Below are 24,444 nucleotides of genomic sequence, written 5' to 3'. Positions count from 1 at the left end.
GACTCTTTCCTTTATGAAGAAAAAATAACCAAATGGCAGATGCTGAATTCAACTCATGTGTAAAGTAACATTTTGCGACTCTCAAATCTTGTAAATAGCTTCACACAAACTCAAAAAAATAAAGTTCTAGAACCACCCCATCAACAATCAGATATTTAGCATTGTAAAAGTAAATAGATCACATGTACATATATCTTTTTCATACATGTAATGGATTGCTTTTGTACAAACATTTTTATATAACTTTGGCAGTTTCTCAGGAACAAAGTAATCTTAATAAATATGAAACAACAATATCAAACCGTCAGCAATGTTATGTAGGCTTGCCTTCCAAAGCTCGTGTTCACAGTGGTCGTACAGAAAGGCTGGAAGCCGATGGCTGAACGGAAAGATTACAGACAAAAATAAAAAGAGAAAATAGGATCCACCCTTTCTGTGTAGACTGACAGCACTGGAGGCTTTTTGTTGTTGTCATGGTTATAAAATTACAAACACCTATGAAGGTTTACATAGCAGTCATCGCCGTTTAAAAAAATGGTCTCTTTTCAGGTTTCGGCTTAAATACAAAGAGTTTTAGGGCCAGGGTACATGGACCCTGACCCTGTGGTCACTGTGAGATGATGGAAGAGACATGGTTGTAAACGGAACATGCACAACAAGTGCTGTGTGAGGGGACGAGTAACAAAACAAGGGTGCAAATGAACGATTTTTAACGATTAAAATGCCACCGTTTTATATAGAGAGAATGATTTTACACTGAACCAAATAATCAAGCAAATTTTTCATCAAACATACTAAGTATCACCATAATTCATCACCGTTATATTTTGTTGTTTTGTTTTGTTGTTGTTGTTGTTATACTTTTTTCCCTCTGGTTTGGCACTTTATCGGAACAAATCTAAATGTTGTACAAAAAGGTATTTCATGTCTCGTTAACATAACTCGTAGAATATAGTACTTAATATTGAGCATACGGTAAGTAAACACTGGTACATACTGTAGTTTAAAATGAACATTCCAACAGATGTTTTACGCACATGCACCAAAACACACAACATAACTCCTCAACTCAGTCAGCCTTCATCTTCCTTCCTTCCTTCCCCTTGTCCCCCTTCCTCTACTCCCTTCCATGCAATCATCCATTCATTCCATCCATCCCTCCATCACATCTCCATACTAGGAGGCCACCTCCTCTGAAGAGCGTGTGTCTGTCTTGAGACGACAAAACTCTTTGGCCACTTCGTCGTTGGTCCTTTGAGAGAGTATCCTCATGATGGTGAGTCCGGTCTCGTCCATGGTGATACTCTTCACCAGGGGGTAGCAGGCACAGCAGCTCCCCTGGTCGGCCAGTTCTCTGAGCTGGAGGACCGCCATGCCGATGATGCGGTCCTCTCTGGCGAAGCAGTAGTCCTTCACTGAGACGTGGAGCTCGTAACACTCTGGACCGTGCTCGTTGCTCAGAATACTGGGGAGGAAGAGAGACAACAACATGATCAACATCAGTAGTAGTTTATTGAACAGGATAGAGAGAAAGATGCTGGATAAGAACCCATGCTGCAGCGGTATATGTGATCTGAAAGGCAGTAGCTTAGACCGCTAGACAACCGTAGGCCACATCAACATCACATCAATAACATATTTATTAACAACAACAACAACTTGCAGTCAGAAAGGAGAGGTCATGTCATGTTGTATGACTGATTGATTAATTGAATGATTGATTAGACAACGGAACTCATTCAGTCAGAGACCAGACACCACAGTGCTAAAGGTTGGTTAGATAACACGAACACAAGCACACACACACACAGAAACCACACACACGCACAGAAACCAGACACAAACACACACGCCACTCTCCTTATGTAGAAAGGCTAATATCAATGAGAACTGAGAGCATTTCACGAGAGGCCAGATGGCTTTGTCCCATAGCAGGGTGTATAAGAATGTGTATAATAATATATATAATTTGTCAGTGAGAGACGTTGGCTCGGTGACATCTCTATGAATGGAGAGGGTTCATTGTTGTAACTGACTGAAATGAGGGACACTTCAATTATGTTTTGCAACAGAGTTAAACGTCTGTGTTCAGAGGGACCATTATTTCCAAGCCAACCTTTTCTTTAGGATCCTACCTAATTATCCACAGACTACTAATGGCTTCTGAAGATTCAAACAAAAGCACACAAACGCATGCTCGCGCACGTACGCATGCACGCACGCAAACACACACACACACAGAGAGAGCGCATCAGGAAGGAAGATATTTTACTAACAAATTCTAAAAATCCTTGAATAATATAAAGTCAACTTGGAAAACCATACATCAACTGATGAATAAGAAAAATCATCTACAACTATCCCATCTCAATTTATTGTTGGAAATAAGACCTATAGTGATCCTGATGTTATTTCATGTGAATTTAATAACTTTTTTGTGAATTTGGGTTCCTCTCTGTCAAAGAAAATAGAGAACGCTGATAGAAATCTCTTGGATTACATTAAGGGACATTTACCTTCTCTGCTTTAGTTTGATCATCCTGATGTAATGGAGGTGATGGAGGTCATTGGTAACTTAAAGATATCAGCAGCAGGTCATGATGACATTGGTACATCTTTGGTGAAATCAGTGTCTTCCTGGCTTACTGAGCCTCTGAGTACTGTATATCTTCACCAAATCTATGCAAACTGGTATTGTTCCTAAAGATTAGAAAATTGCCAAAGTTATCCCCCTCTATAAATCTGGGGATCCAAGATATCTTACAAATTATCGGCCAATATCTGTACTACCATGTTTTTCTAAAATCCTAGAAAACCAATATGGTTTTCATAAAAACTACTTCACAGCTCTTTTGCAACTTGTAGATAAAATCTTTACAGCCCTGAACAACAATGAAGACGTTCTTGGCATCTTTTTAGATTTATCCAAAGCGTATGACACAGTTGATCATTAAATATTACTTTCTAAATTGCATTATTACGGTTTTCATGATTATACATAAAAATTGGCTATAGTTATGTTTATGATAGAGAACAGTTTGTTTATGCAAACGGCTGTGCATCTACCAGGGCCAAGATATCCTGAGGCATGCCACAGGGTTCGATAATTGGACCTTTGTTATTCCAATGACCTTGCTGCTGTTTCTTCTACCGAACTTCCCATTCTCTTTGCTGACGTTACCAATTTGATTTTATCACACAATAACTTTTATTCACTAATTAATGAAGCCAACTCAGGCATGGCCAAATTTTCTGAATGGTTCCAGATAAATCAAATTATCTTTAAATGTAAAAAAAATTAACTTTATTGTATTCACTACTAAGAATAAGATATATAAAAAATATAAATAAAAGCCAGAATCTCAATTGGTGGGAATGAAATGGAACAAGTCACATCCACTAGATTCTTCTGAGTTTCCTCCTGGAAAGATCATATTCAATTTGTCTGCAGCAAAGTGATGAAATCTGTTGGTATCATCAGAAAGATTAGTAGTTTGGTACATCAGGCTTGCTTCCTAACTCTATACTATAGCTACATTTACCCATATCTCATTTAATGTAATATTGTCTGGGCCAGTACATATGCCTCCTACCTACACACATTTCTCATCCTACAAAAGACATTTGCAAGACTAGCCACCTCCTCTAATTACCTGGAGCCATCTGCACCAAAACTCAATATCTTGTCTATTTACGACATTAATGTACGCCAATTATGCACTTTCATCTACAAATACTCCTACCTGCCAGACAGTTTACCTAAACACTTCAATGGATTCTTCCAGGCTAATTCTGAAATCCATCTATATAACACAAGACACTGCGATAACCTTCACCCTCCCAACTGCCGCACCTCACATAGTCAATTCTCTATCAAATACAGAGGTACCATACTCTGGAATTCTTATCTTCACATTGCCAAAACATCATCATCCCTCAATAATTTCAAGCGAAGACGGGGTCAGCCTGATGAACCAAACTACTCAGTAATCTCCTCCATAACTAACTCTCACACATTCACATGCACACATTTTTTTCATGATTACTGATCAATTCATTTATAGATTTATAATTAGTGAGTTTTGTTATCTGTTTTAACAAACCTTTTTTATTTTTGTCCTTATATATTGTATATAGTTTTTTTGTGGTGTGGGTATCATATAAGCCCTTGGGCTTCCAACCACACCTGCACACCGTTTTATACATTTCATTTTTATCTGTATTGTTGTTTTCTTTGGTGCAAATAAAACAAAACAAAACAAGAAGTGCATGTATATGCAGACAGTGTTCCTGTTGACATTGATCTCCGTCGGTGGACGGTGGCATTAACAGAGCACCAGAGACTACGTACGCAGTACGGAGGATCATTCTCTCTGTCTCTCTCTGACTGCGCGTCAGATGCAGCTGGCTCAGTATCAGAAACACAGTGAGAGGATTGGATGCAGCTGCATAGATAGACCCTGTCTGCATCCCAAATGGCACCCTATTCCCCATGTAGTGCACTACTTTTGACCAGGGCACTAGACACTGAGTGTACAAAACAGAAAACACCTGCTCTTTCCATGACATAGACAGACCAGGTGAATCCAGCTGAAAGCTATGATCCCTTATTAAATCAGTGTAGAGTAAGGGGAGGAGACAGATTAAAGAAGGATATTTAAGCCATTGAGACATGGATTGTGTGTGTGCCAATGGGCAAGACAAAATATTTAAGTGCCTTTGAACGGGGTATGGTAGTAGGTGCCAGGCGCACTGGTTTGATTGTGTCAAGAACTGCAAAGCTGCTGGGTTTTTCACGCTCAATAGTTTCCGGTGTGTATCAGGAATGGTCCACCTCCCAAAGGACATCCAGCCAACTTGACACAACTGTGGGAAGCATTGGAGTCAACATCGGCCAGCATCCCTGTGGAACGCTTTCGACACCTTGCAGAGACCATGCCCGACAAATTGAGGCGGTTCTGTGGGCAAAAGGGGGTGGAACTCAATATTAGGAAGGTGTTCCTAATGTTTAGTACACTCAGTGTATAGGAAATAGGATGCCTTTTTGGACACAGGCTCTACATTGTGCTTTAAATGCAGCTGGCTCAGTATCAGACATACAGTGGTACAGCTGCATAGATAGGGTGAGTGATCTATCTCACCCCTCTCTCTATTCTCACTATTCAAGTAATTGAAATGTCTCTTTCTTTTCTCAATTTTTAAAAGCACTTCATCATCTCATTACTTTCTGCTATCATGCTGATAAAGTATTTCTAGTTTCATTTGTAACCTTTTCCAAACGTTTTGACAGCGTCACTGCAGGTGTCTACATTCCCACTATACAGCAAATCCTTTCCTTGTTGAGGAGCAACACTCCTGGTACAACCAAGACACACATTACTGAAGCCAAAACACAGGATTATGTTATCTGCTTTAGACAATAAACCAGATTTACTATCAGAATGTTTAATTGTACTTCAGACAATAAACCATACTTACTTTAGACAATAAACCATACTTACTTTAGACAATAAACCAGACTTACTATCAGAATGTTTAATTGTACTTTAGACAATTAACCAGACTTACTTCAGACAATTAACCAGACTTACTTTTGACAATAAACCAGACTTACTATCAGATTGTTTAATTGTACTGTCACGCTCTGGCTCCGGGACTCTGTATGTTGAGCCAGGGTGTGTTCGTTCTGTGTGGGTTGTTTCTATGTTGGGTTTTCTAGGTTGTTGTTTTCTGTGTTGCCCTAAGTGACTCCCAATCAGAGGCAACGAGTGTCAGCTGTTTTCTGGTTGTCTCTGATTGGGAGCCATATTTAAACTGTCTGTTTTCACTTTGTGGTTGTGGTTTCTTGTTCCTTTTGATTTGTGTTTTGTGTCGAAGGACTTCACGTATCGTTGGTTGTTTTGTTCGCTGTTTTGTACAAGTAATAAATATGTACGCATCTCACGCTGCGCCTTGGCCCGCTTCATTTCAAGACGATCGTGACAGAAGAAACCACCACGACGGGGTCAAGCAGCGTGATGAGGAGAAAGGCTGGAATTATGAAAAGTGGAGAGAGAATTGGACGAGAACCATGGAGGCCTGGTCCACGGGGGAGAGACAAGCCCAGAAAATTTTTAGGGGGGGGCTCACGCCGTGGACGACGGGGCAGCAGGAGTACGGGATAGAGTGGTGCAGAAGGTTGGCAGAGAGGGCCGCCAGGTTAAGGGGGCCACCGGTCACAGAGGAGAGGGAAAGTGTGGAGGCACGGCGAGAGGTACTGGGGTGTGTTACCAGTCCGGTCCGGCCCGTTCCTGATCCCTGCGTAGGGCCAGTGGTGTGTGTCCCCAGTACGGTCCGGCCTGTTCCTGTTCCTCGCATCGAGCCTGTGGTGCGTGTCGTCAGCCCGGCCCGGCCTGTTCCTGCTCCCCGCGCCAAGTCTGTGGTGCGCGTCGTCAGCCCTGTCCGGCCTGTTCCTGCTCCCCGCACCAAGCCTACAGGGTGCGTCGCCAGCCCAGCCCGGCCTGTCCCTGCTCCACGCACCAAGTCTACGGTGTGCGTCACCAGCCCGGTCCGGCCTGTTCCTGCCACCCGCACCAAGTTTACGGTGCGCGTCGCCAGCCCGACCCGGCCTGTTCCTGCCACTCGCACCAAACCTACGGTGCGCGTCGCCAGCCCGACCCGGCCTGTTCATGCCACTCGCACCAAACCTACGGTGCGCGTCGCCAGCCCGGTCCGGCCTGTTCCTGCTACTCGCACCAAGCCAGGGATGCGAGTAGTCAGTCCGGTGAGGCCCGTTCCGGCTCCACGCACCAAGCCAGGGGTGCGTATCGTCAGCCAGGTCCGGTCCGTTCCTGCCTCACGCGCCAAACCAGGGGTGCGTATCGTCAGCCCGGTCCGGTCCGTTGCTGCTCCACGCACCGAGCCAGGGGTGCGCATCGTCAGCCAGGTCCGGTCCGTTCCTGCCTCACGCGCCAAGCCAGGGGTGCGCGTCGTCAGTCCGGTGCCTGATCAGGTACAGGTCAGCTGCTCCACAATGGAGCTTAAGCAATCTGCTCCGTCGATGTCCAGTCCAGATCCAGCCAGCGGGGTCAGACCGGACCAGGGGCGCTACGGGGGGATTATGGAGGGGTGGTGGTCAAGCCCGGAACCGGAACCGCCACCGAGGAAGTATGCCCACCCAGCCCTCCCCTGTTTTGCTACGTTTGAGGCGCGGTCGCAGTCCGCGCCTTTAGGGGGGGGTACTGTCACGCTCTGGCTCCGGGACTCTGTATGTTGAGCCAGGGTGTGTTCGTTCTGTGTGGGTTGTTTCTATGTTGGGTTTTCTAGGTTGTTGTTTTCTGTGTTGCCCTAAGTGACTCCCAATCAGAGGCAACGAGTGTCAGCTGTTTTCTGGTTGTCTCTGATTGGGAGCCATATTTAAACTGTCTGTTTTCACTTTGTGGTTGTGGTTTCTTGTTCCTTTTGATTTGTGTTTTGTGTCGAAGGACTTCACGTATCGTTGGTTGTTTTGTTCGCTGTTTTGTACAAGTAATAAATATGTACGCATCTCACGCTGCGCCTTGGCCCGCTTCATTTCAAGACGATCGTGACATGTACTTCAGACAATTAACCAGACTTACTTTAGACAATAAACCAGACCTTTAGACAATAAACCAGACTTATTTAGACAATAAACCAGACAAAATTTAGACAATAAACCAGACTAAATTTAGACAATAAACCAGACTTACTATTGGAATGTTTCATTGTATTTTGGTGACCAATTGTTGTTCTTGGTCTTGGTGGTGAACTTGCGTTTCTTGTCGGCGAGGTGCGGTCCGACCGCATTCACCTCCACGAACGGTCGGAACATGGCATTGGTCTGCCAGCTTAGGTTGTTGACCCCCACCACTGCAAAGGAACAGCAGAGACACGTCAATCAATCAGTCGATCAATCAATCAGTCGATCAATCAAGCAATCAGTCAACCAGTTGATCAGTCAATCAGTCGATCAACCAATCAGTCGATCAGTCAATCAATCAATCAGCCAATCAATCACAGTCAATCAATCAATCAATCAACCAATCAATTAATTAATTAATACATCAATCGATCGATCAATCAATCAATCAATCAGTCAATCAATCAATCAATCAATCAATAGATCAGTCAATCAGTCAATCAAATCATCCATCCATGCACACATCCATCCATCCATCCATCCACTATGTAAACTTAAATAATTACTTGTTGTAAAACCACTGGTCCATTTACTTTTAAATAAAACACGTGTTCTTAAACCACTGGTCATTGAGTGTGAGTCACTCCGGCTGCATTTACACAGGCAGCCCAATTCAGATATTTTTTTCACTAATTTATCTTTTGACCAATTAGATCAGCTCTGAAAAATATCTGATGTGAAAAGATCTGATGTGATTGGTCAAAAGACCAGTTAGTGGAAAAAATATCAGAATTGGGCTGCCTATGTAACACAGCCACTGTCTCTGTCTAACTAGTGTTCTGTAAAATAGGGTTTTAACCACTGGTCTCTGTCTCTGTCTGACTAGTGTTCTGTAAAATAGGGTTTTAATGATACCTTCAGAAGTGTGTTTTTATGCTATGGTGGTTATTATTCTCTATAGAAGTCTCCAACAGACAGTAGGACGCAGTGTAGCAGCAATCCATCTGATAATGACCACAGCTTTACCATTAGAATACATAAACTACAATCCAACTATCCATGTTCCTCCCAGTGGTTCCTCTTTGAACATTACAGGTGTGAATAGATTTGACTAAGAATGATAAATCGTTGCTGTAATGTCAGGTTTAATTGTTTCACAGTTTCTGCTTTCTTCCTCTGTGTGTGTGTGTGTGTGTGTGTGTGTGTACAGGAATAGGATGTGCTTGTGTGTGTGTGTGTGTGTGTCTCACCCTTCACGTTGACTTTGTGCTCTCCAGTGCCAGGGTGAGAGATGAGATCCACCTGCATGGACACCTCCCCCACGGAGCTGTCTGTAGACTGACCTGCAGACCAACAACACAACACTACTGTCAGAGAGAGAGAGAGAGAGAGAGAGGAGAGAGAAGAAGAGAGATGAGGAGGAGGAGAGAGAGAGAGAGAGAGGAGGAGGAGAGAGAGCACAGCGAGAATCTTCATCTGGAGACCACCATATAACACTACCGTCAGAGAGAGAGAGGAGGAGTGAGAGAGAGGGAGAGAGCGGGGAAGAGAGAGGGAGAGAGGAAGAGAGTGAGAGAGAGGAGGAGTGAGAGAGAAGGAGAGAAAGAGAGAGAGGGAGAGAAAGAGAGAGTGAGAGAGAGAATCGTCACCTGCACGGACCTGCAAGTCATTACAACCACATGTTGTAACAGAGTCAGAGGGGAGAGACAGAGAGAGAGAAGGAGAGACAGAGAGAGAGAGAGAGAGAGAGAGAGGAGAGACAGAATGAGAGAAAAGGAGAGACAGAAAGTAAAAAAAGACAGAAACACTGCATCTCAAATGAGGTTACACACACACTGATCCAGAAAGGTAGAGAAGAGACCCCTGTGTGTAGTGACTGAAACATAAACTGCAACAAGAAGTGAATGACTCACTCCACTTCCTCCTGTGTCACTTAGAAGTAGGGTTCTCTGGAAACCAATGACATAAGAAAAACAAGCTACATAGAAAACAAAACAACATATGGAGCCGTAGATAAATGCATTAAGCTCTGAGTAAAAGAACAGAACACAATGGAACAGAATTGCACACATGCACGCACGCACGCACATACACACACACACACACACAAACAGACACAGGCACGCACGCATGCACACACACACACACACACACAGAATGGTAACGCAAAGTGCTGGCCTACACTGAGACTCCAAACATTTAGGACCACTACCCTCTCTGGAGCAGAGAACAAACAAACAAACAAACATTAAATATGGAGGTGCACTCAATGACAGACCCAGGAGAGAGAAAGGAAGAGAGTGGGGATAATAGAGAAACAGAGGGAGGGAGAGAGAAATAGGGATGAGGAGAGGGGGGTAAAGAGAGAGAGAGAGAGAGAGAGAGAGAGATAAAGATGAACAAGAGAGAGGAGGAGGAGGAGAAAGATGGGGTAAGAGAGAGAGAAAGACAGACAGAGAGACAGAAACATGGACACAGACAGAACAGCCAGACGTGGGGGTTAGTAACACAGAGAGAACAGCCAGACGTGGGGGGTAGTAACACAGAGAGAATAGCCAGACGTGGGGGGTAGTAACACAGAGAGAACAGCCAGACGTGGGGGTTAGTAACACAGAGAGAACAGCCAGACGTTGGGGTTAGTAACACAGAGAGAACAGCCAGACATGGGGGGTAGTAACACAGAGAGAACAGCCAGACGTGGGAGTAGTAACACAGAGAGAACAGCCAGACGTGGGGGGTAGTAACACAGAGAGAACAGCCAGACGTGGGGGTAGTAACACAGAGAGAACAGCCAGACGTGGGGGGTAGTAACACAGACACAACAGCCAGACGGGGGGGTAGTAACACAGACACAACATCTATATGGGGGGGTAGTAACACAGACACAACAGCCAGACAGGGGGGTAGTAACACAGACACAACAGCCGGATGTGGGGGTAGTAACACAGACAGAACAGACAGACGTGGGGGTAGTAACACAGACAGATGTGTACTGTTGTTTGTGTGTCTGTTGTGTCATTAACAGAGAGAGGTGAGAGCGGGAGAGAGAGCGAGAGAAAGAAAGAAAGAGAGCGAAAGAGAGCGAGAGAGAGAGAGAGAGAGAGAGAGCTGATGAATGGATCCTGATTAAGGAGGGGGATATCACGTCAATACAATTAAGACCTGGAACAGGAGAAATGTGTGTGTGTGTGTGTGTGTGTGTGTGTGTGTGTGTGTGTGTGTGTGTGTGTGTGTAGGAGAGGGGACGAGAAACATTACTACAACACAATTAAGACCTGGACCTGGGGAAATCAACACTAACAACCATATCAAATTCAAGTCAGTTGGAAACAGTAATTTTGATGTCCCAATACCTTGGCATCAGGTCTATGAACTGACATATAAAACAACAATTGACTCATCAATCGGTTCATTTCAATTTAAGCTACTATATAAAATACTTGCTACAAAACCAATGCTCAATATATGGGGCATTGAACAGTCAGCCTTCTGCAGACTCTGCCATGAGGAAACATAATTAATATAACATATTTTCTGGTACTGTCCATCGGTGGCTCGCATTTGGAGTCAGGACCAGGAATGGTTGTTATGTCATAATATCCGGGTTCAGATGGACCTGCAAACTGTTTTGTTAGGGGATCTGAAAAACCACGATCAGTCAATGGGAAATATCATTATACTCTTGGGAAAAGTATTTATTTTTAGTACAATATCAGTAGAAATGTTACAAATAGGGAGGTTGAGGACCCTTGTAAGACATCAGTAAAATGGAGGGATGTACTGCTAAAGGAAATATCAAAATGGTGTTATACTGGGAAAGATGGGTTGATCTGTGGACATCAGAGAGTTAAGATCAGAATGAATGGTGGATTGGCCGCTGTGGGTGAAAATCCAGCACTTGTGGAAAGAAGTATATAATTATTTATTATTTAACTACAGGTACTGTAGATGTGAGTGAAAATAGCTGTAGCAGTAGAATTATTGTTGTCTGTTAGTTTACTCCAATCAGGTTAGGGATGGTAGGATAGCCGGGAAAGAAGTGTAGAATAAAACAATAAAATAAGGGGGATTAGAAATGATGCAAACAATTACATTGATAGAACCTACAATCTATCTGCAATATTAAAACCCACTAACAACCTAGCAGGCTGATAAACTAGCCATCCTCCCTCTGCTAGTCTAACGGATTCTATGAACCAAGTGGCACAATATTTTTTCTTTCTTCCAGAGTTTCTCTCACAACCCCTAGTTGCCCTAAAGCTAACCAACAGAATAGACATGTAAACACCACAGATTTTCAGAGAGTAGGTCTGCAGAGGCTGCTGTCCCTCTCCTCTCCACCCCTATCCTCTCTCCCCCTCCACTCCCCTCCTCCCCTCTCCTCCTCTCATCCCTTTTCCTCCCATTCCTCTCCTCTCCTCTCCACCTATCTCCTGCTCTCCTCTCCTCCTCACCCTTCTTCTCCTCTCCTCTCCTCTCCAGCCTGTAGAGGACCAGTGTCATGCTAGGCTGAGTACTGAGGAAATAGAAAGGCGTGCAGCTCCACTGCTCTGCTCTGCTGGACTAAGCCACACTGAGGTCCCATCCCCCTAGATAGACCATCAGGTAGCTCTACTCTGTCATGAAAACAGAAAACCTACACTTCCACAGAGACACAGTTAAACACAGCATGGAACTGGGACAGATATAGAGACAGCAAGAGAGAGATAGAGTGACATAGAGTTAGAGAAAGCGACAGAGAATGACAGAGAGGGAAAGAGAGAGCAAATGAGAGAGAGAGAGAGAGAGAGAGAGAGAGAGAGAGAGAGAGAGAGAGAGAGAGAGAGAGAGAGAGAGAGAGAGAGAGAGAGAGAGAGAGAGAGAGAGAGAGAGAGAGAGAGAGAGAGAGAGAGAGAGAGAGAGAGAGAGAGAGAGAGAGAGAGAGAGAGAGAGAGAGAGAGAGAGAGAGAGAGAGAGAGAGAGAGAGAGAGAGAGAGAGAGAGAGAGAGAGAGAGAGAGAGGCAACAGTAAAATAGAAAGAGAAAGGGATTGAAGAAGACAGTGGATGATGGAAAAATGCAATTACTGCAATAACCATCTCACACGGTAAACTGGAGAGAAACCAAGCTGACATGGAAAAACACTGTAGCCCACTGTAAGAGAAGCAAGGAGAACTATCACAGGGTCACAGGATGTTGGTGGCACCTTAATTGGGGAGGACGGGCTCATAGTAATGGCTGTAACGGAATAAATTGAATGGTATCCAACTCATCAAACACATGGTTTTCATGTGTTTGATACCATTCCATTCCAGACATTAATATGAGCTGTCCTCCCCTCACCAGCCTCCTGTGAACAGGGTTAGGGTCAATTGAGGAAGTTAACTGAAATTCTAATTCCTATTTCCCTCAATGCTTCTCTATGAGAAAAACAATTGAATTGTTATTTCTTCCTGAATTGACTGAAATGGAATTGACCCCAACCCTGAACTCTAACCCTAACCTCTAGAGAAGACATTTGTGGACTTTCAGAGACATTTGGTGACACAGATGAAGTGTGTTCTTCCCTTGAGTGGTTAGGGTGTATATACTGGGGGAAGTGTCCTTAACTTGAGAGGTTTGGGTGCATATCTACTAGCTCAGTGTCCTTAACTTGAGAGGGTTGGGTACATATCTACTAGCTCAGTGTCCTTAACTTGAGAGGGTTGGGTGCATATCTACTAGCTCAGTGTCCTTACCTTGAGAGGTTTGGGTGCATATCTGCTAGCTCAGTGTCCTTAACTTGAGAGGGTTGGGTGCATATCTACTAGCTCAGTGTCCTTAACTTGAGAGGTTTGGGTGCATATCTACTAGCTCAGTGTCCTTAACTTGAGAGGGTTGGGTGCATATCTACTAGCCCAGTGTCCTTACCTTGAGAGGTTTGGGTGCATATCTGCTAGCTCAGTGTCCTTAACTTGAGCGGGTTGGGTGCATATCTACTAGCTCAGTGTCCTTACATTGAGAGGTTTGGGTGCATATCTACTAACTCAGTGTCCTTACCTTGAGAGGTTTGGGTGCATATCTGCTAGCTCAGTGTCCTTAACTTGAGAGGGTTGGGTGCATATCTACTAGCTCAGTGTCCTTAACTTGAGAGGTTTGGGTGCATATCTACTAGCTCAGTGTCCTTAACTTGAGAGGGTTGGGTGCATATCTACTAGCTCAGTGTCCTTAACTTGAGAGGTTTGGGTGCATATCTACTAGCTCAGTGTCCTTAACTTGAGAGGGTTGGGTGCATATCTACTAGCCCAGTGTCCTTACCTTGAGAGGTTTGGGTGCATATCTGCTAGCTCAGTGTCCTTAACTTGAGAGGGTTGGGTGCATATCTACTAGCTCAGTGTCCTTACATTGAGAGGTTTGGGTGCATATCTACTAGCTCAGTGTCCTTACCTTGAGAGGTGTGGGTGCATATCTACTAGCTCAGTGTCCTTACCTTGAGAGGTTTGGGTGCATATATACTTCTTGATCAAGGCATCAGTAGGCTGTGTGTAAAGGCTCAGAGCGTATTTGAGGGACTTGAGGTCAGGGCTTTTCTCAAGGAACGTCTTCTTCAGACCGTTTCCTCCAGCGTGGAAATATTGCTACGGAGAAGAGAGAGAAAGAAAGAAAGAAGGAAAGCGTACTGAGTCAGAGACCAGAAAGAGAACAGTCAGTGTCAGTACATTTAGCCTGCTTGTCTGTCCCGTAAAACATAGATTCTGTATATGCTGACAGAGTCAGTACATTTAGCCTGCTTGTCTGTCCCGTAAAACAAAGATTCTGTATATGCAGACAGTGTTCCTTTTTCTTTTCTGGGATAGTCACCTGTTGAAGTGTCCTGGAGTAAGGACAATGTTTCGGAATTGTCCCCTCAACTGAGCACCTGATTACCCTTTTTGTTAAAGCTGAGCTGAAGTTTACTTGGGTAAGCTTTCATTCACCACATTCACTGAGTTCATGTACTTTTCAGCCTTCCGACCAGACTGTAATTTGTAAGTTGCTCTGGATAAGAGCGTCTGCTAAATGATGTAAATGTAAATGTAAATATAGGAGACTGTGTGGGAGAGATAATAAGCATGTTTGCTTATGTAACAGTTGTCAAACTGCTTACTTAACAATACATCTTCCTCCCTCACAAATCCGCAACTTCATCTCAGGTCCTCTGTCTCGCAAACACACGTGACAGCCCTCTTGACAACGTCTTAGCCAGCTACACCACCAAAAAAGCTAGCAATTCAAGGCATTTCAATCTGAGGAGTGAGGTTACCAATCCAATTCGGGTACACGCAGACCAGATAAAACACGTACAGAGTTCATGTACTTTTCACATCTTCAGACCAGACTGTGTGGAAGACAGTGTGGAAGAGGTAATAACTATGTATGCTTATCCAGGCTGGCAGCAGTAGGCCTAATAACTATGTACTGTGTAGTGTTGCATTAAGACAGAGGATAATTGCTTCAAGCCCTGCCACCTCTGCCACATATACATATACCACCCCCACACACTCTCCACCCCACTAGAGTTTATGAGTTCATGAGCACACACACACACACACAGAGTTTTGTACAACTAACCTTGTGGAGACACAAAATTACATCCCATTCAAAATCCTATTTTCCCTAACTCTATCCCTAACCTTAACCCCAAAACCTAACCTTAACCCTAACCCTAACCCTAATCCGAGCTCCTAACCCTAACCCTAAAACTATCCCTAGCTCCTAAACCTAATTCTAACACTAACACTAATTCTAAACTTAACCCTAAACCCCCTAGAAATAGCATTTGACCTTGTGGGGACTAACAAAATGTCCTCAGTTGGTCAAATTTTAGTTTGTTTACTATTCTTGTGGGGACTTCTGGTTCCCACAAGTATAGTTAAACACGTCCACACACACACACACACACACACACACACACACACACTCTCCACCTCACTGGAGTTTATGAGTTCACAGGTCATCCTCCATGTGCTCTGGAACAAGGAAGTAATGTTCAGATATAATCCAGTCACTGATGCATTATGGCATATCATCATCAGGCGGATATAGTCTGAAAACAGTGGGTTGAGTCAATGAGCCAAAGCTGCTCAGAGTAAATGATCCTAAGTGCTGTGGCTCTGTGTCCCAAATGACATCCTATTACCTATAGCAAACTACTTCTGATCAAAAGTAGTGTCCTACTTAGGGCATACAGTGCCATTTGGGACTAAGCTCTGTAGCTCTGCTGCCTCGGCAGAAAAGGCACAGCCCAGATTCACTCTGTAGATACTGTTGGTGTTGATGGGGGAAGAATGGCAGAGAAACCATCAAAGACGTATCCAACACAACACCAACTCCAAGTGCTAGTCCATACAACACTAACTCCAAGAGCTGGTCCATACAACACTAACTCCAAGAGCTGGTCCATACAACACTAACTCCAAGAGCTGGTCCATACAACACTAACTCCAAGAGCTGGTCCATACAACACTAACTCCAAGAGCTAGTCCATACAACACTAACTCCAAGAGCTAGTCCATACAACACTAACTCCAAGAGCTAGTCCATACAACACCAACTCCAAGAGCTAGTCCATACAACACCAACTTCAAGAACTGGTCCATACAACACCAACAATAACATCCACAACAAAACATTTTTTGTCACATACACGAATAGGTGTATCATATTATCATCTCACCAACACCGGATAAATCATTTAATGGTTTTGCTTTTCGGCACTACATTTAACACCATACAAATGTTTCCTCTTCAGAATTCCAATCCTTTTTGTTCCATTTCTTTTTCTGTCTCTTTCCCTCTCTCTATCCCTCTCTACCGCCCTATCAATTTCCCTTCCTCCCCCTCTCTGTCATCCCCTCTCTCTACCCCCCCTCCTCTCCTCTCTCTCTCTCTCTACCTCCCCCTCCCCTCTCTCTACCTCCCCCTCCCCTCTCTCTACCTCCCTCCTGTACCCCTCTCCACCTCCATCCTGCCCCCCTCTCCACCTCCCTCCTGTACCCCTCTCCACCTCCCTCTTCTCCACCTCCCTCCTGCCCCCCTCTCCACCTCCCTCCTGCCCCCCTCTCCACCTCCCTCCTGTACCCCTCTCCACCTCCCTCCTGCCCCCCTCTCCACCTCCCTCCTGCCCCCCTCTCCACCTCCCTCCTGCCCCCCTCTCCACCTCCCTCCTGCCCCCCTCTCCACCTCCCTCCTGCCCCCCTCTCCATCTCTCTTTGCCTTATTACTGCAGGCATAAAGTATTTAACCAGTCCTGCATTCAGCCTGTGTATCTCTGCTAGTCTCTCTCCCCCATCTCTCCCTCCCCCCTCTCTCCCTTTAAGTCTTTAACCAGTCCTGCATTCAGCCTGTGTATCTCTGCTAGTCTCTCTCCCCCATCTCTCCCTCCCCCTCTCTCCCTTTAAGTCTTTAACCAGTCCTGCATTCAGCCTGTGTATCTCTGCTAGTCTCTCTCCCCCATCTCTCCCTCCCCCCTCTCTCCCTTTAAGTCTTTAACCAGCAGTGAATTCAGCCTGTGTATCTCTGCTAGTCTTTCTCCCCCATCTCTCCCTCCCCCCTCTCTCCCTGTAAGTCTTTAACCAGTCCTGCATTCAGCCTGTGTATCTCTGCTAGTCTCTCTCCCCCATCTCTCCCTCCCCCCTCTCTCCCTTTAAGTCTTTAACCAGTCCTGCATGCAGCCTGTGTATCTCTGCTAGTCTCTCTCCCCCATCTCTCCCTCCCCCCTCTCTCCCTTTAAGTCTTTAACCAGTCCTGCATTCAGCCTGTGTATCTCTGCTAGTCTCTCTCCCCCATCTCTCCCTCCCCTCTCTCTTCCTTTAAGTCTTTAACCAGTCCTGCATGCAGCCTGTGTATCTCTTCCACCTAAAGGTATTACTTAACTGTGATTGGCCAGAGTCTCCTGGAGGCATTACTCAACTCCTCTAATTGGACATTCTCCTCGGAATACTGATGGAGAGAATTCCACAGCATGACTGATCTAAACAGGGAGCTGGTGTCCATGGAGATGTAGGAATCAATTAGATTCTGTTTCACGGCGCTGCGTTGAGTGTTCACACAGACCCCGGTCTGAACTGTCTTCATCCCAAATGGCACCCAAAAGGCTCTGGTCAAAAGTAGTGCACTATGTAGGGAATAGGGTGCCATTTGGGAAGCACTTACTGACTGCATCGACTCCTCTCAGCACTGCTACTCCTCTTAAAGACCTCCACCATCTTACAACCCTACTACCCTGTTAAAACAGCCACCACTCTACAACAGTGGAGGCTCCTCAGAGGAGGAAGGGGAGGACCATCCTCCTCAGTGAATATCATAAAACATAAAGTTAAAACTATACTAAATATAATCACGTTAACAAATAACTGATTAAAACACACTATTTTGCAAAGAAGGTCTACAGTAGCCTCCACAGCACTCTGTATGGTAGCACCATGGTGTAGCTGGAGGACAGCTAGCTTCTGTCCTCCTCTGGGTACATTGGTTTCAATACAAAACCTAGGAGGCTCATGATTCTCACCCCCTTCCATAGACTTACACAGTAATTATGACAACTTCCGGAGGATGTCCTCCAGCCTATCAGAGCTCTTGCAGCATGAACTGACATGTTGTCCACCCAGTCAAAGGATCAGATAATTAAACTAGTACTGAAAGCATAAGCTACAGCTAGCTAGCACTGCAGTGTATAAAATGTGATGAGTAGTTAACTCAAAGAGAGAGAAAGACAATAGTTGAACAGTTTGAACAAATTAATTTATTCCAAAATGAAGGAGAAGCAAGAGATAAATAGAGAGAGAAAGATTTCGTTATTTTTTTTCACTTGCAGATTCACTTACTTAGCTAGCAAATGCAGCTAGCTAGTTTAGCTTACTGAAACACCCTGCTCAAACAGAGGGATGCTATGTTATCTAGCTTGCTATGACTTTCCAACACAACACTGGAACTCTTCCAAGTCAAGGTAAGCTTTTGGTATTACTAATTTATTGCCACCGGGCCCCGCCGGTGTAACTGCTTACTGATTGTACACTTACGTTACTGCATGATTGTAGCGGGTTTGCTAACGCGTTAGTTATATTATCTATGCTGACTATGACGTTACTTTAGCTAATATGGTGACAACGATGTAGACTGTTTGTAGAGGTTTGGCTTGGAAAGGTTTTTTCACCTGGTCACATTCAGCTGATTTGTTGTGCATTGAAGTCCACAAGCAAAGGGAAGAGAAGGAATGTGGCTGTTATGAGAGTGAACTCTGTTTACGCGTGATCAGGGTGTATTCATTCTGCCGATTCTGTTGAAAAACGTTTCTTAAACGGAAGCAAATGGAACAAAACGGGGATAAACATACCTGAATTTGTCAAATTGAAACTCTCGTTTGCAACTGTTGGACTATTGATTACACCCTATATCAGATAGATGCAGGCAAGGGTGTGCAAGGCGGTATTGAATGTGACTGTCTGTCACCTCAAATCTCTCGACCTGTTTGCACCAGCGTTTAAACTTTCACTCATAGGCTAGTGATGGGTATAGGGAAACTTCGAGTATCATGTAGTAGCGTAAACCTATCGCTGTAAATTGAACTGGGTGAATGGAATATGAATGAGTCATCCAATATGCTGTAATAGAAATAAGGCCATGCTCATGAAAGAAAATCGTCCTCCCTCATCTTAAACAGCACTGACCGCCACTGCTCTACAACTATCCTTTAGGTAAACTTTCAATACAACCCTACTACCCTGTTAAAACAGCCACCACTCTACAACTATCCTTTAGGTAAACTCTCATTACAACCCTACTACCCTGTTAAAACCCTGTCCATCTCTCTTTCCACAACATTTCTATTCAGGGACGGAGAAAGGTAGGCAGGGATGGTTAGAGGGAGAAAGGAATGAGGGTAGGGATGGAAGGTGAAAGGGAGGGAGGGATGTAGGAGGCACGGATGGATTGAGAGAGGAAGGGATGGAGGGATGGGAGGGATGGAGGAAGAGAGGGATAGACGGAAAGAGAGAGGGATGGTGGGCGAGACGGATGGAGGGAGAGACAGATGGAGGGGGGGAGAGAGGGATGGATAGACAGAGCGAGATCTCTCCATTACCTTGATGGTGGGAAGGACAAGGTCCATGGCTGCACACTGTCTTGGTGTCAGGCTACGGGCTTCCTCTCTGATCACATGGTCCTACAGAGGAGAGAACAGAAAGAGAGCAATTCATTAATACATGTTTCCATAACATTCTTCTTGGAGAGGATACACACACACATACACACACACACACACACACACACACACACACACACACACACACACACACAGCCAGATTACATTTCAGATGTTCGCATATGATAAGATTGCTATGTACACTGTCATGGAAAACTGTAATTTATACATTCATTTTAGGAATTATCAACAGTAAAACAAAAATATGTTTCTGCAGCATACTGTAAATTATGGAGCACTGTGGGAAAATTGCTATATTTAAAATGGTACTGTAATTCCACCGAGAATACAGTACCGTACCATATCTTTGGAGCGCCAAAAACATTTTGACCACTAGTGGGTACATGGTATTGTTGTTTCTTGCTCATTAACATATTTTGAGGCATACTGTAATATAAAATACTTAATTTTACTGGCCACCGAGCTGCCTGTAAGCTACTGTCAAATTCATGGCAACCCCTTTACAGTGTATTATTAATGTGGTTCCTGAGATGGTAAACACATTGTGAGATCAGATTATTTGATTCAGCAGGAGAATACAGCAAAACAGTACAGACAGCGACAGTACAGTTGCTTGCAAATTGCTCCTCAATCATGGTGCATTACAGACACAATGCTGTCTCCCTATCTTTCTGCTGTGCCTCTTGGAACATGAAATGAGAAGAGCGACTGTGATCAAAGATTGTAACTGTGGGAAGATCTTTTACTTAGGAGCAGAGATAAAGGGACTTTATCTAACATTAAAAACAGTTCAACTGTGTTACAGACGGATTGGAAAGCAACCACGATTACATAATATGATGAACACTTGGCCTGTTTAGTCATGGGTTTATAGCATGAAGTGAAGTTGCATGACTAGTGTAGGAGAGGAGTGGGCTGGCTTAGCAGAGATTACCTCAATCTGGATGTAATCACTATGGGAACTAACCAACTAACACAGATCTACTGCTCTGGAGGATGTACGTTGATTTTTTTCTTTAGGGGGTAGATCAGCTTTAATATTGCAGATAGATTGTAACTTCCATCAATGTAATTGTCTGCATCACTTCTAATCTCCCATACGTTTTTCATCTCGCATTTATATATATAAAAAAGTTTTTTTTTTTTTTTTTTCACCTTTATTTAACCAGGTAAGCCAGTTGAGAACAAGTTCTCATTTACAACTGCGACCTGGCCAAGACAAAGCAAAGCAGTGCGATAAAAACAACAGCACAGAGTTACATATGGGGTAAAAAAACATAAAGTCAAAAAAAATACAACAGAAAATATATATACAGTGTGTGCAAATGTAGCAAGTTATGGAGGTAAGGCAATAAATAGGCTATAGTGCAAAATAATTACAATTAGTATTAACACTGGAATGCTAGATGTGCAAGAGATTATGTGCAAATAGAGATACTGGGGTGCAAAAGAGCAAAATAAATAACAATATAGGGATGAGGTAGTTGGGTGGGCTAATTTCAGATGGGCTGTGTACAGGTGCAGTGATCGGTAAGGTGCTCTGACAACTGATGCTTAAAGTTAGTGAGGGAGATAAGAGTCTCCAGCTTCAGAGATTTTTGCAATTCGTTCCAGTCATTGGCAGCAGAGAACTGGAAGGAATGTATATATACACATATACATATACATACTCATACATATAAATACATATACATACATATACAGTTGAAGTCGGAAGTTTACATACACCTTAGCCAAATACATTTAAACTCAGTTTTTCACAATTCCTGACATTTAATCCTAGTAAAAATTCCCTGTCTTAGGTCAGTTAGGATCACCACTTTATTTTAAGAATGTGAAATGTCAGAATAATAGTCGAGAGAATAATTTATTTCAGCTTTTATTTCTTTCATCACATTCCCAGTGGGTCAGAAGTTTACATACACTCAATTAGTATTTGGTAGCATTGCCTTTCAATTGTTTAACTTGGGTCAAACGTTTCGGGTAGCCTTCCACAAGCTTCCCACAGTAAGTTGGGTGAATTTTGGCCCATTCCTCCTGACAGAGCTGGTGTAACTGAGTCAGGTTTGTAGGCCTCCTTGCTCGCACACACTTTTTCAGTTCTGCCCACAAATGTTCTATAGGATTGAGGTCAGAGCTTTGTGATGGCCACTCCAATACCTTGACTTTGTTGTCCTTAAGCCATTTTGTCACAACTTTGGAAGTATGCTTGGGGTCATTGTCCATTTGGAAGACCCATTTGCGACCATGCTTGAACTTCCTGACTGATGTCTTTGTCCCCATGTGCAGTTGCAAACCATATTCTGGCTTTTTTATGGCAGTTTTGGAGCAGTGGCTTCTTCCTTGCTGAGCGGCCTTTCAGGTTATGTCGATATAGGACTCGTTTTACTATGGATACAGATACTTTTGTACCTGTTTCCTCCAGCATTTTCACAAGGTCCTTTGCTGTTGTTCTGGGATTGATTTGCACTTTTCGCACCAAAGTACGTTCATCTCTAGGAGACAGAATGCGTCTCCTTCCTGAGCGTTATGACGGCTGCGTGGTCCCATGGTGTTTATACTTGCGTACTATTGTTTGTACAGATGAACGTGGTACCTTCAGGCATTTGGAAATTGCTCCCAAGGATGAACCAGACTTGTGGAGGTCTACAATTATTTTTCTGAGGTCTTGGCTGATTTATTTTGATTTTCCCATGATGTCAAGCAAAGAGGCACTGAGCTTGAAGGTAGGCCTTGAAATACATCCACAGGTACACCACCAATTGACTCAAATGATGTCAATTAGCCTATCAGAAGCTTCTAAAGCCATGACATCATTTTCTGGAATTTTCCAAGCTGTTTAAAGGCACTGTCAACTTAGTGTATGTAAACTTCTGACCCACTGGAATTGTGATACAGTGAATTCTAAGTGAAATAATCTGTCTGTAAAGAATTGTTGGAAAAATTACTTGTGTCATGTACAAAGTAGTCCTAACTAACAAACTATAGTTTGTTAACAAGACATTTGTGTAGTGGTTGAAAAACTAGTTTTAATGACTCCAACCTAAGTGTATGTAAACTTCCGACTTCAACTGTATATGCACATATCCTTTTTTATTACTTTCCAACCCTACCACCCCTTCCCTAATTGGAGTAAACTAGCGAACAACAATGCTTAGGCCTCTACTTCCAGCTTATACATACTATATACATTTTATGGACACAGTCAATTTTACAATAATTCTATTTTGTTTGTTTTTACTCCTGAATTTCCTCTACCCTCAACCTCTCCGATCATTTTCATGATGTCCATCCGGTTTTCTTCTATATGCCATATCTTTCTAACTGTGCTCTTTCACAAAAGCTCTCTACCTATAACCTATATCCTTATTATGGACACAGTATGCTTTACATTAGTTATCTTGTTGTTATTAGTTGTTGTTAGTCCCATCCTTCAACTCCATTCAACACATCCCATCTATCTCTTAACACCATCCATATTGGATTTCTATTTGCCATATATTTTTCAACTGTACTGTGATGTTTCACAAAAGTTCTGAACCCTTCTATTCTCATTGTTTCTACAGATTGTAAATTGAAAATAAACATTTTTGCTAAAAGTATTATTATAGTATTGATTGATTGACTTTGACTTTTCAGATCACCCAGTAGTGCCTATTCAACTCTGTTTTTATCTCTCTCTCACACACACACACACACACACACACACACACACACACACACACACACACACACACACACACACACACACACACACACACACACACACACACACACACACACACACACACACACACACACACACTCAAATGCACGCACACACACACACTCATGGTGTGTAAGGTGTCATGAACGCCCCAGACCTACCTTGAGTTTGGATAGCTGTCCCAGGTCCTTGGCAGCACTGAAAATCATCTGGGCTCCTTGCTGTGAGGAGAAAAGACAGACAGACAGGGTTATATTGTATATATACACCTTTGAAGCCTTTACATACTGAATATAATGTGAAAGGAAACACGAAGGTGGTACAGTAAAGGAAATCGTTTTTTGTTGTTTGTGTGTGTGTGTCTATGGACGTGTTTCACTATACTTGTGGGGACCAGAAGTCTCCCCAAGAATAGTAAACGTTTTTTTTGGGACCAACTGGGGACATTTTGTTAGTCCCCAAAAGGTAAAATGCTATTTCTAGGGGGTTTAGGGTTAAGGTTAGAATTAGTGTTAGTGTTAGGGTTAGAATTAGGTTTAGGGTTAGGGTTAAGGTTAGGTTTTGGGGTAAAGGTTAGGGTTAGGTTAGGGTTAGGGGTTAGGGAAAATAGGATTTTGATCAGGACAGAATTGTGTCCCCAAAAGGTTAGTTATACAAGACTGTGTGTGTGTGTGTTTGAGAACATCCCTTCTGGGTGTTGTCAGCCTGGTCAGTGTTGCCTGTTGGTTAGAAAAGCAGGTTTTGGCTTTTCATTCCTCTATCCAGGCTTAACTAACATTTCCTGCATGACTGACACACAAAGAGAAAAGGAGACACCATCTTATCCTCTATGGTGTGTCTGTGTTTTGTACATATTTGTGTGTGTTTGTGTGTGTGTGTGTGTGTGTGTATATACAGCCTAGAGGACATTTCAGCCAGAGGTAGAGAGGTAGGCAACGCT

General features: G+C 43.6%; 1 protein-coding gene across 1 annotated transcript in view; it reads right to left on the bottom strand.

Annotated features, from left to right (window-relative positions):
• Positions 1 to 843: 843 nt before the first annotated feature.
• Positions 844 to 24,444, bottom strand: part of LOC123491965 (protein unc-13 homolog B) — a 37,134-nt gene continuing 13,533 nt past the window's right edge. Inside the window, exons 10-15 of the mRNA XM_045223468.1 lie at positions 23,666 to 23,725; positions 19,718 to 19,798; positions 14,087 to 14,234; positions 8,890 to 8,982; positions 7,710 to 7,869; positions 844 to 1,465 (exon numbers count right to left, since the gene is read on the bottom strand). Of these exons, the coding sequence (XP_045079403.1) occupies positions 1,177 to 1,465; positions 7,710 to 7,869; positions 8,890 to 8,982; positions 14,087 to 14,234; positions 19,718 to 19,798; positions 23,666 to 23,725 (831 nt within the window). The 3' untranslated portion in view covers positions 844 to 1,176. The remainder of the gene's footprint in view (positions 1,466 to 7,709; positions 7,870 to 8,889; positions 8,983 to 14,086; positions 14,235 to 19,717; positions 19,799 to 23,665; positions 23,726 to 24,444) is intronic.

Source organism: Coregonus clupeaformis, chromosome 1 (assembly GCF_020615455.1).
Source record: "Coregonus clupeaformis isolate EN_2021a chromosome 1, ASM2061545v1, whole genome shotgun sequence".
NCBI classification, from domain to species: domain Eukaryota; kingdom Metazoa; phylum Chordata; class Actinopteri; order Salmoniformes; family Salmonidae; genus Coregonus; species Coregonus clupeaformis.
The sequence above is the reverse complement of the archived record's forward strand: the minus strand, read 5'-3'. Positions and strand labels throughout refer to the sequence as shown.